General features: G+C 45.1%; 1 protein-coding gene across 1 annotated transcript in view; it reads left to right on the forward strand.

The window, feature by feature from the left end:
- Nucleotides 1-2,291: 2,291 nt before the first annotated feature.
- CUNH16orf72 (chromosome unknown C16orf72 homolog) overlaps nt 2,292-13,401 on the forward strand; it is a 29,517-nt gene continuing 18,407 nt past the window's right edge. The window contains exons 1-2 of the mRNA XM_018569851.1: nt 2,292-2,807; nt 3,489-3,569. Of these exons, the coding sequence (XP_018425353.1) occupies nt 2,612-2,807; nt 3,489-3,569 (277 nt within the window). The 5' untranslated portion in view covers nt 2,292-2,611. The remainder of the gene's footprint in view (nt 2,808-3,488; nt 3,570-13,401) is intronic.

The raw sequence follows: 13,401 nt of genomic DNA on the forward strand, positions 1-13,401 counted from the left end.
AGTGCGTTCTCTAGTTCAACCCATTTTTTTAGTTTTAGTGTGGTAATGTAGGTCCAGCATTCTATTAAGTGCAACAGCCTGGTAATAACATTTAAAATCTGGTAGTGCTAAACCTCCCTGGCCTCGGGTCCTCCTAAGGACTCCGTATGAGATCCTAGCGGAAGACCGTTTCCAGATATAGCGACCGACAACCGACTTGAAAGTATGTAAAAAATAACTGGGCAAAGTGATAGGTATCGTTTGGAGTATATATAGTATCCGTGGTAGTATAGTCATCTTAATAACATTTATCCGTCCCGTTAAAGAGATATATAATTTAGATCTTTTCTAACGTTATTTAATTAGGTCATATAGTTAGCTGTAAATAACTCTGCAGTTCTAGAAGTAAGGAAACTACCTAGATATTGCATTGTATGACTCCGCCAACCAAAAAGCAGTGTTTCTTTCAGGGCGGAAGCAATATGGACTGGTGTAGAGATATTTAGGATTTCAGATTTTGACAGGTTAATTTTAAAATTTGATATTTGACTAAAGGATTGAAATTCTTGTAGCAGTGATGGGAGCGAAATCTAAGGTTGTTGAATAAAAAAAAAGAATATAATCCGCGTAGGCGGCTAGTTTATGTTCTATAGTACCTACTGTAACTTTTTCTGCGCCCGTAGACAGAAACAAGGTATGGTTCGAAGAGGTGGAGGTATAATGAATTAGGCTAATTACTCATTCACTCACTTGTTATCTCTCGTCTTAACTATTGCAACTCCCTCCTCATTGGCCTACCTCTACACAGGCTATTCCCCCCTTCAGTATATCATGAATGCAGCTGCTGGACTCATCCACTTAACTAACCGCTCAGTGTCTGCAACCCCCCCTCTGCCAATCCCTGCACTGGCTTTCAATAGCCCTAATGATACAATAATAAATACCGTGTTTCCCCGAAAATAAGACCTACCCCGAAAATAAGACCTAGTACTATTTTTGGGAATTGCTAAAATATAAGACCTACCCCAAAAATAAGACCTAGTTGTGACCATTCCCAGGGTCGGCATAAGGGGGAACTTGAAGAGTCACAGGAGAGGCGGGAGAGAATCGGCGGTGCCAACGAAGCCAGCGCTAGAGGAAGCGAGGCGGCAGCGGAGGGAGCAGAGCTGCATAAGCCGATGCCTCCTCTATAGCGCCGGCTCCTGTCACAGGCGGAGTGATACCAATGCACTCCGCCTGTGAGGAATCGATAGTGAAAGTGCGCTTCGCTCATTCTGGCCAGCGATTGGTTAGCAAATTGCTCTTGGAAAGGTACGGCACCCCTGATTGCCCTGATCAACATATTTTTGTAGATGAATAAGTGTGGATTGTTGTACATTTAAAAAAAAAAAATAACAGTGTCTTATTTTTGGGGAAACACGGTATTAACGACTTACAAAGCCATCCACAACTCTGCCCACGGCTATACTTCAAAGTATCACCCTAACCGTCCCCTCCGCTCTTCCAAACACCTCCTGCTTTCCAGCTCCCTCGTCAACTCCTCCCATGCTCGCCTCCAGAACTTCTCTAGAGTCTCTTCCATCCTCTGCAACTCTTTATCCTAACCTGTCCATCTATCTCCCACTCTGGCTGCCTTTCGGCGATCCCTTAAGACTCACCTCTTCAGGGAAGCCTATCCCACCTCAAGCTAACCACTCAACCATCACATTCTCAAACAATTCATCCCCACACAGCTACCTCCTCAAGTATCACTTGTCCCTCCCTTTTAGATTGTAAGCCCTCATGGCCTGGGCCCTCCTTACCATCTTGTCTTGAATTGTGATTGTAATGTCTTCCTTATATTGTAAAGCGCTGCACAAACTGTTGGCGCTATCTATATCCTGTATAATAATAATAATGCCTAAACTGATGATTTTGAAAATATTTATTTTTGTGATTTAATGCTAATCTTCATAATCTGTGTATATATTTGTATACTACTTTCTACTCAAATAAAACACATGTGGAAAAAGTAATATTAGTAATCACATTGTGTTGTCAAAATATCTGCACTATTATAAAGCAACCTAAACGAAGAATATGTATTTGACTATTACAGTTCTGACGAATAAACACAATCCAGAACACCACCATACTGTATCAGCCCCCGCGCGTGCGCATTACATGTGTTCTCCGCGCGTGCCAACCAAACTTGCGCTACAAACCACAAAGTATGACGTTCTTGAGTTACAGCGCCAATGGCCAATAGTGATCGAGAACAAGAGTTCGCAGGGTCACGATGACAAATGCCAGCAGCCCAAAGCGGCGGCTGGGCGGCTCCCTCGGAAGCTGAGCGGTAGTAGGTGGTGTCGGCCTGCTAGCAAGTTTCGCCGAGCTAGCAATTAGCGTCAGGGCAGTGGCGTCAGAGATGCAGTTTGTTTAGAAGCAGAATGGAGGAACCATGGGGGTGAAGTAGTTGACCGGATTGGACCGGAGCAACTGTCTTTCGGACGTGATACAGGCTGGCTTTTTGTGGGGCCTCCATAGGAGCATTGATACGCATAGCGCAAGTACGGAACTAGGATTTAATCAGGGAGGAGGGGAGGCCTCCAAGTGGACAAGCGGAGGGAGGAAAGAACCCGACTGGAGAAGAATGGAGGACAAAAAAGAAGAGGGTGAGGCAGAGATTCAGGAACACGGACCGGAACATTGGTTTTCTAAATGGGAGCGGCAGTGTCTGGCTGAGGCCGAACAAGAGGAGCCCCTAGAGGAAGAGGCCGAGCAGAGTCAGCAGAAGCTGTGGCATCTCTTCCAGAACTCAGCCACGGCCGTGGCTCAGCTTTACAAAGGTCAGAATCGTTTGGGGGTGTGGGAATGAGGGTGGAGGGGATGGGTGCCCGCTTCCCCTCAGACAACGACCGAACCGGAAAAAAAACAAAATGGCGGAAGGACCGTACCGAAGTAGCTGCACTTAGCCCCGCCCTCTGACCCTCGATTTATGAAAGCCAGCGATGTCTCCCGTAGCAACTACTAAGGAGCGTCGTTGCCATTGGGAACAGCCTTCGTTTGTTACTGCGCTTCATATGTGTGTGTTCCGAGGCGGACAAAGTGCGAATCTACAAAGCCAGGCGTATACAGCCGGCTGTGGGACATGTTTGTTATTGGGGGACACGCCTGCGGGTGCCATTTACTGCCCGCATTTCCTTTTAGCGTGCTGTGTGCCCCGATCACCCACCAGGGACACCCATCGAACATGACAGCTGTGTTTACTCTCGTCCTTAACGGCCGGAAGGAGCCCGTAACAATCTGCTCCGCGGCGGAAGGAAGGGGGATTAGGGGGTGTTCAGCTGAAAACAAAATGGCGCTCCAGCTTTTTTATTGTGACTAATCGGCAGCCGTTTATTTACGGGATCGGAACGCAGGGTCTGATCAAAATGGCGAAGCCAAGCAAATATGGCCGATTGAGCCGGCGGAGAGGTCTGTGTGCTTCTGTTTGTATTTACATCCAGTTCCTTGTTTCTCCTTTGCAGATCGCGTTTGCCAGCAACAAGGAATGTCACTGTGGGCCCCTTTCCAGAACGCTGCTACAGCTGTCACCAATCTGTACAAAGGTAGGGAGAGGGCTGAATTGTCATGCAAGTGTCTTGTCAGCTCCTAGTCTGTAGGCTGTGTGGCAAAGAAATCGTTCTGCAGTTGCTGAAATGATGGAGGAGAAAACAAAGCTGGGCTTCTGCACATTTCTTTACCAGTTAATTGTGATGAGTTTTTGTTTGATGGAATGTGTGTTTTCCTGATATCTAGGTGAGTCCATGGGGCTCATTTATAGAATACTAAAGCCATAACTTTTTTTTTATTACCTCTTTTAAGTTTACTTTTGCCATCTGTGTCTTTATTAAGGAGTTTTCCCTTTATTTCCTGTTCTGTAGACTTTTAAGAGGAAATAAGAGGATATTTTCCCAAAGTGAGAAACATCTCCTCTAAGGCAGTTGTCATGGGAACAGGTGTTCCAATTGGATGATTTCTTTCGTTTCCTGTTCTGGTGGCAAGTCAGAATTTTGGATTTACTCCCCCTTTTATTACCAGGGACATTGGTGATCCGGACAGACAATGTGAATCTCCCTAATGTCGACACAGGCAGCAATAAAAATCTGACTGTGGTTCTAACCCTTCACCACTCTATCTAAATCTTAAAAAAACAAAAAACCCCTTTTAGTTTGGAAATTTAAATGCATATGTGTCACATTTAATGTTGAGAACAAGCGTGAGATAATTAAAAGGCTTTGTTTTTATGCACCCAAATATTTTCTTTTAAAACCACTGCATATCCCTCCCTCTTCTGAGTAGCAGCTTCTGATTTGTCTTTTGGGTCATCTCAGTGTCGGTCATCTCCCACAATGCCTTGCACCACATGCAGCTGGGCTTGCAATGTAGAGATATTGGCAGGACATTAGGGAGGAGGTGTGGAGCTGTGAGGAAGTAGTGAAAAAAACAATGTATTAGTTTCTGAGCACAGTGCTTCTGCATGTGTGACTATAGTGAAAGAGATTAGGATGGTAGAATGAAATGTGGACACAGGCATAGAGGAAATGTAGGTGAATGTGGTTCTCTGCATCTATACAAAGGTATTTGTAAAGGCTTAGTAAATTGAAAAAAAATATTTGTAGTGTGATTGAACTGTCTTGCATGTCTTTACATCCCTTTGTTTCATGTCAGCCCTTTTGATCTCCCGCAAGCTCTTTACAGCCTCTTCCGGTCTACATGCATGCACTCCAGTTATGTGTGTAGGCATGGTCACTTGTAGCCTCCTGGCAGGATCACCAGGCATTATGTTAAGGAAAACTGCAGATTTAAAAATCTTAAACTACTTTTGACATTAAAGCAAATCTGTTAGGTGAAAAAATGAAGATGAAAGGCTCTGCAATAGAATAATTTTTATAGTGGCCCACTGGTTGTCAGTGTCTGATATTCCCTTTATTCCAACTGCAGCCTCCTAATGACGGAAGTGTCAGATGCCTTTGTTTCCTACTGCATGCTGTGGTTTTATCCTCTGACCTTGTGCCCTTTTGTGACTTGGGGGTCTGAGGATGGAACCACAGAGTTAGGTGGGGGACACTAGCATTTCTCTGTTCCGGGGGGGGTCTGCGTATGCAAGAACAGAATGCAGTGTGGGACACTAGCATTCCTCCATTCCAGGGGGGTCTAAGGATGGAACCACAGAATGCAATGGGGGACACTAGCATTCCTCCATTCCAGGGGGGTCTAAGGATGGAACCACAGAATGCAATGGGGACACTATCATTCCTCCGTTTCAGGGGGGGGTCTGAGGACGAATCCATAGAGTTAGGTGGGGGACACTAGCATTCCTCCGTTTCTGGAGGGGGTCTGAGGATGGAACCACAGAATGCAATGGGGACACTAGCATTCCTTCGTTTCAGGGGGGGGTCTGAGGACGGAACCATAGAGTTAGGTGGGGGACGCTAGCATTCATCCGTGATAAATCGCTCAGTGTGAACGGGGCCTAAGTGTCTTACAAAGGCGGTGGAAGGCACAGACTACCAGAGAGGTGATTCTAAAAGCTCTTCTACTACAGTGATTTTTCTGAATAATTATTTTTTTATTTTTAAATCTGACAGTCACTTTGAATTGGTAGTAAATTCCTGCGTAAAAAAAATTGCTAGTTTTTTTTTCAGCAGAAGAAACATTCAAAGTCTCTTTCCAATGCCACACATGTTCTTAGCAGTTTTTGATTGTTTATCGCATGCATTGTGCCTTGTACATCCTGGCTCATTGTTGGCAAGTCAAGAATGGAGTTGGGTGCCAGAGCGATGCAATGTCTGCACATAGGAGTTACATCATCACTGCCTGCCCGATGATCTAAGAGAAGTGGTGAGGAAGATCATGGCAGTCAAGCAGCTGGACGGACCTACCATCGATGGAGGAGACCCCTGACCATTCCAAGCCCCCCACCCCACTGGCAGCAAGAATTTAGTTCAGCTATGGCTCCGTTCACACAGCTGTTTTCTGCGCGAAACGCACTAACGTTAAAACTAATACCTTGTAATGTATCTTGTTTACAGCTGCGTGACGTCTGTGCAGTATGAAAACATGCGTCGCGCAAAAAGTCCAAGTGCTATATGCTGGGCGGATTCTGCGTGTTTCGGCTATAATAGTAGCTGCAAATCTGCAGAATCTGCGTATGTTAAAATTTGCACATTTTCGTGCTGTGTGGAAACCACAAACGTCATGTGTGAATGGAACCTTAAAGTCCAACTCCAGACAATGGAACCTTAAAGTCCAAGTCCAACTAAAGTCCAAGTACAGCTGCGCTGTACTTTACAAATGACTACTTTCATTATGCTGGATAGCACAGCTCCCGCTATACTTTTGGCCTGCTCAGGATATGAGGATGGCAGGCCTACTGTCATTTTCCAACCCCCTATACCCTTGTTCTTTAACAAAAATCGTGGTGTTTTGTGAATGGCCAATGGGAGTGGGGGTGGGAAACAGCATTAGCGCTGCAGTCTGAGACCTACAGCTGTCATATCTAGAGCATGATGGAAGTATAGCGAGAGCTGTGTCTACAGTTCTACTTTAACATCTTGAAGATTATGAGATTCTATATATTATGTAAATCAGTGGGACTTTAATTTTGAACATTAAAAAAACGGTACAAATCATTTTCAGAGGAAACAAATATTTATTGATGGCAATATTTGTTAAACATTCTGACAGCCGTCCATATTCAGTTCACAATTCCAGTACATGTGGTCAGAGATTGAATATTGCAATTTGGGATTCATTGCATATAATGCTAGTATTTGCCCAAGATCTGAGAGACGCATTTTGCGTACAGTGGCTGCAGTGCACAAGTAGGTATCCAAATATATTGTGCCTCAAATGCCCGTGAAATGCTTACAAAGTGTAAAATGAATAATCTGTCTCCCAAAAGTAGGAAAGGCGCCTTCCCCTTTTCTTTTTATAATCTTTCTTACTTTTGGGGGACAGTTTATTTTTACAGAATATTGCACTTTGTTTAAAGTACAGCACAGAATATTTGAGGCAGGATGTATTTGTATAGCTACTTTACGTACGCATTTATGCCAGATTTCATTTGACATCTTATCATGCAGTATGTTCTTTGTCTCAGACATGTGCAAAGATATCTGACCACAACAATCTGAGAATTGCTGACTATTAAGGTCTTCAACAGACGGATGCTTTCCGTGAAATGCGTTAACATGATCTTGGGCAAATTCTAGAATTCTGTTTAATGAAATACAGTGTGATCGTATATTGCCTACCGTGTGTCCTGGAATTTTTTTTATTGAATATGGACAGCTGTCCAGGTGCTTTTTAAATAAATGAATGCTCTCAAATTTAAATGGTTTTTATAGAAAGATGTGTAGCTACTGGTGCTGAAAATTAATGTCCCTCTGGTTTACAAAATATAGAGAATTTATAAAAGGGTTGACAGCACTTCACTAGAACTAATGGTGTTGGTATTCATAGTATCCACTCTATATCGACTTTAGATTGCAGATGAGATTTTAGTGATTACTTACATTGAAGTAGATGTAAACCAATGTTGTTGATGTGACAAACCTTGATTTTGTGTATAGTCTGACAGCTTTGAACTAGACTGCTCATTATTTGACCAGTGATCTCTTGCAAGTCTCCTCCATTCTAATTATGATATACTATCTCTTTTGCAATAAAAGCTTGTTACCTTCCTGCACGTAAACATCTTTAAAACGGTGAGAGATTATCCTGGGCCAGACAATAAGATGGCCGAAGATGCAGAACCCGGAAGAAGACCGGGTGAACATACTAGTGTTGCATCTCTCTTCACTGGAGAGAAGGTGATTATAGCAGACTTTAGTTCTGCTTAAAGCGGACCTTTACCCATATCATTAAAATAACAACAAACACACCTATAGAAATGTTTAGTAATGACAATCTACAAACACATACTTCTAGATAATTGCCGGCTTTGTATCCTTTGCATACCTTATTTCTCTTTTATTTCCCAGTCTTCTGACAGTGGCCATGTTAACTAAGGGCAGGTTATTAGATCTCCCTTTACTTCCTGGAACTCTGGCACATGTGACTAGGACATGTCACCATGCACATCATCTTAGGAGAGGAAAATGTCTTTGCCTGACATCTCATGATATTACAGATGACATTTCCCAGCAATGCTCTGCTGATGTAACCTTCCGAGTAGGGATGCACCGATACCGTTTTTTTTCTATATCGAGTACCGATATTTTGTTTTCGGTACTTGCCGATACAGGGTACCGATACTGGTGCTTCCTCCGGCATGGAGCCGGCTTCCCGGGCAATCGGAAAGCCGGGCGGCATGTAATGACATGCTTCCTGCTTTCCTGGAAAGTTGGCTCCTTGTTTGGCCAGCTCGATTGTGATTGGCCCGGGAAACCAGCAGGGTAAAGATCCACTTTAAGAAATCTGACATCCTCGGCACTCCAGTAGCCGAAAGGTAACCCGGTAGAGAGTTGAAAGGATATAGAGGATTGATGCTTGATAGCGGAAACCTTCTACTGGTAGAGGGTGGGATTTATTTTTGGGTGTAAAAAAAAAAAAAAAAGCTTTGGCAAATGCATCTTCTAAGCAGTTGAATGGTGGCGCCTTTATTCCATTTTGGTATATTTATTTAGCTGTGCACACATGATTACCGTATTTTTCACTCCATAAGATGCACTTTTTTTCCCCCCAAAAGGAGGGGGAAAATGTGCCTGCGTCTTATGGAGGGAATCCCGACTCGTATTTAAACCGAGCGGCGGCGATCGAGATTACCATAGAGTAGACGAAGAACGGACGTTCTTCGTCTGCTCTGTGTGATCACTGAGACCGTGGCGCTGTAATCACAGTGCCACCTGTCTCAGCGGTCACTACCTGCAGCTTCTGTCACAGTTTCTGTCATAGAAGATGTGTCAGAAGCTACAGTCTGTCGAGTGCTCCATAAGGCGCGCCGGACCTCCCTGCGTCCTATGGTCCGGTGCGTCTTATGGACCGCAAAATACGGTACCTATTAGCCTGAGTCTGCTGAGCCAAGCTTCCCTAACATCTTTCTGGTGGTTGAAGTGCTATGTATTGCATCAAAGAATATTAGTTTCCACAGCCTGTTGCACTGCACTGTTTGCAAAATACAGCAAGGAGAGACAGCCAGGAGAGAGAGAGCGAGGAAAGACAGCCAGGAGAGAGCGAGGAAAGAGAGGGACAGCCAGGAGGATTAACGGGGAGAGAGCGAGGGAGGTTTTTTTCCCGTTGGTAGATCTCATGTAGCTCGTCATTTGAATAGTAGATCTTAACCCAAACAATTGTGGGCACCCCTGCATTAGCAGCTCTCAATTTATGTATGCATTCATCTCTAATCAGAAATCTGTGTGTGTAAAAGAAAGTACACCCTCTTTGAATTTTATGGTTTTAAAACTCATCTGCTCCTTAGCAGCAGGTGTTAAAATTAGGACCAACAACACATGACATATTACAGTGTCATTATTAAATCATAAAGACAAAATGGAGAAGCCATGTGTGAAAAATGTGTGCCCATTCTTCTTTACAACATTGCTTCAGTTCATTGAGGTTTGTGGGCATTTGTTTATGTGCAGCTCTTTAAGGTCCTGCAACAGAATTTCAATTGGGTTGAGGTCTGGACTTTGACTGGGCCATTGCAACACCTTGATTGTTTGCGTAATTATCGCAGGGCCTATAAATTTAGTAGCACCATCTTTTTATTCTACGGGGCCTGTGCTTTCAGAAAATATATGGTTTGGGTGGTCTTTTACAAACGCTAGCAACCCAGCAGTTGAAAGTCAAACGATGAGGGAACATGGAGACGGCTAACCGGGAAGCTGGGCGTCGTGTCTTCCTTAACCCCTTAATGACAAGGCATTTTTTTCCGTTTTTGCACCCATGTTATAATTCACATTTTAGGCTTGAAAATTACTTCAAACCCCCAAACATTATATATTTTCTGAAAGCCAAGACCCTGTAGAATAAAATGGCAGTTGCAAATTTTTATGTTCCACAATATTAGCACAACTTATTATCAAACCCAAAAATGTACTTTAAAGGGGAACTATGAGGTGAGTGCTTTTCACTCACCTCATAGTTCTAGCCGACCTGTGATAATGAGACTGTACAGGTGGGCTCAGGAGATCGAGAAGTGAGCGAACACATACCGGTGTTCACTCACCTCTCGATCCTGTCACAGCTCTCTGCCATGACAGGGGAGGGGCTAGATTCCCCGCTCCGCCAGCGCTGACTGGCGGATCGGACGGGGAGAGGGCGGGTACAGCTGGCTCTCTAGAAAGGCAGAGCCAGCTGTCACTCACGATGCTGGGCGGATCCAGACATAATTGTCGGGATCCGCTTCAGCTGCGGCGTCTCAGTATACAGCAAGCAGTGGCTCGCGGTATACTTGTGTCCTCCCGTTACCCTGAGGAGAACTATGGGGAAAAACCTTAACCTCATAGTTCTCCTTTAAGTTAAATTTAGTGCTCCAAAAATACCCACTTTTATATAATCTAAAAGATGAGGTTAAATGGATACCAAACAAGCTCAGGTTAAAAATGGTGTGCCTCTGTGAAACGGCGATAAAATTCAGTACCCCAAAAAGTCCATAGACGACTTAAAAGACCCTACAGGTCATCAGTTCTTAGATGCGCATAAATATTGGCCTGAGAATTGTTGCGTGCGCGGCGATATCCAACATGTGTAGCGTGATCATGGTACATATTCGCACCCAACTCGTGTTTAGGTTATGACGCAGGGGACTTTAAAATTATTTTTGCATTTATTTCATTTAATATTTTTTAAAAGTGGGTTTTTTTTTTCTTGCTATCACATGGGGGGGGGGGGGGGTGCTCCCCCATGTGATAGCATATTGGTCGTGACAGGTACTCTTAAGGTGAGACTGAAAGATCCCTAGTGTCACCTTTCCACTTTAAATAAGCTATTGAAGTGCAGATAACACTTCACTAGCTTATTGCTCAACTTCAGGAGCCCAGCACTGACAGCTATGGGACCGGAAGTGATGCAATCTGCATTGCTCCCGGTAACCATAGAACGGGGAGGAGATCGGTGAACGGACGTTCGCTGCTCTCCTCCCCAGATTCCCAGCGACACCCGAGATGCCGGACCTGGTCCCGCAGGAGGACCAGCAGAGCCCGGGAAACGCGTTGAGGGGGGAGGGAGGGCCGGCTAGTTTACCAGGCTCTAGAAGCCATTTGGCGACAGCCGAGTTGCCAGAATCGTTTCTATTGTAAAGCAGGCCGCCATCTCTACAAATGTAGAGTCCCAGCGGCTTTAGCTGCTAGGAGTCTGTTTAAACTGGCCCATACTATGTACGTCACTGGTAGCGAAGGGGTATTTGGGACCTTTTGGTGTCGGTGCATCCCTAGTGTGTGTGTTTGTATATCTATTGAAAGTGCCATTGTCTTTCCGATATAGCGGTGCATCCTATTCTCTCCTCCCCGCTTGGCTGTGCTCTGTGTCCCTGCGGGGAGGAGAGAAACTGTCACAGGCAGCCAAGCGCTTCGGGAGGAGAGCGCTGTGAGCTGTCGGCGTGTGTACACACACACTTGCCAAAAGTATTGGGACACCCGAAAGGTGCCCATACACCTTGTGATTATCGTACGTTAATCGCGGCAAATCCCGCGATCGTACGATAATTGCAAGGTGTATGGAAGGCTTACGACTGTTTCTACTGTACGGTCGCACGTCTTTTGTCGAAGGAGCATGCTAGAAACCCCGTCGAGAATTGTACGATTGTCGGCGTGTTAGTGGCGTGCTCGTTCGACAACTGCGGAACGTGCCGCACGCGCACACTGCCCGTTCAGCATTGCGGTCATCGGAAGCCCGCCCCGCTTTCAATGATCGCAAGTACGATCTGCCTGTCCAAGATGGGCAGATCGTACGAGCTTTTAATTGGCTTACAACCATCGCAAGACAAAAGTCTTGCAATGGTTGTAAGGTGTATGGGCACCTTTACAAATCATTGGATTCAGGTGTTCCAATCACCTCCATGGCCACAGGTGTATAAAATCAAGCACCAAGGCATGCAGACGCTTCTACAAACATTTGGGTCGCTCTCAGGAGCTCAGTGAATTCAAGCGTGGTACCGTGATAGGTTGCCACATGTGCAATAAGTCCATCCGTGAAATTTCCTTGCTACTAAATATTCCACGGTCAAATGTTGGTGGCATTATAACAAAGTGGAAGCAACTGGGAACAACAGCAACTCTGCCACAAAGTGGTAGGCCACATAAAATGACAGAGCGGGGTCAGTGCATGCTAAAGTGCGCAGAAGTCATCAACTGTCTGCAGAGTCAATAGCTACAGACCTCCAAAATTTGTGTGGCCTTCAGATTGGCACAAAACAGTGCGTAGAGGTTTCCATGGCCGAACAGCTGCATCCAAGTCTTCCAGCACCAAGTGCAATGTAAAGCGTTGGATGCAGTGGTGTAATGCACAAAGCTACTGGACTCTAGAGAAGTGGAGACGTGTTCTCTGGAGTGACGAATCACGCTTCTGTGTCTGGGTTTGGCGGTTGCCAGGAGAATGGTACTTGCCTGACTACATTGTGCCAAGTGTAAAGTTTGATGGAGGGGGGATTATGGTGTGTTGTTTTTCAGGGGTTGGGCTTGGCCCCTTAGTTCCAGTGAAGGAAACTCTTAAGGCATCAGCATACCAAGACATTTTGGACAATTTTGTGCTCCCGACATTGTGGGAACAGTTTGGGGATGGCCCCTTCCTGTACCATCATGACTGCGCACCAGTGCACAAAGCAAGGTCCATAAAGACATGGATGAGCGAGTTTGGGATGGAGGAACTTGACTGGCCGGCAGAGTCCTGACCTCAACCCGATAGAACACCTTTGGGATGAATTAGAGCGGAGACTGCAAGCCTGGCCTTCTCTTCCAACATCAGTACCTGACCTCACAAATATGCTTCTTGCTTCTGGAAGAATGATCAAACATTCCCATGGACACACTACTAAACCTTGTGGACAGCCTTCCCAGTAGAGTTGAAGCTGTTATAGCGGCAAAGGGTGGGCCAACTCAATATTGAACCCTACGAGCTGAGACTGGGATGCCATTAAAGTTCATGTGCGTGTAAAGGCAGGCGTCCCAATACTTTTGGCGTGTGTGTATATTTTTTAAATCATATATTGTTATCTGTATGGATAGATAGATATGTATAGTGGTGGGAATTTATAAAATGTGGAGCAGATTTGCACTGCACCCAATCCGCTTCTCTCTCATTTTCAAATCTTACCTGAGACAGACAGATGGTGGTTGGTTGCCATGGGCAGCTGCTCCAGTTTTGATAAGTTCTCCCCAGTGTGTGTGTTCACGGCTTTAACTACTTGGCATCCCCTTGTTAAACCAACAGGCGGCAACCTCCTCTCAGCGGGTAGAC

Source organism: Nanorana parkeri, unplaced genomic scaffold, assembly GCF_000935625.1.
Source record: "Nanorana parkeri isolate BGI_ZX_2015 unplaced genomic scaffold, ASM93562v1 scaffold1412, whole genome shotgun sequence".
Classification (NCBI taxonomy): Eukaryota; Metazoa; Chordata; class Amphibia; order Anura; family Dicroglossidae; genus Nanorana; species Nanorana parkeri.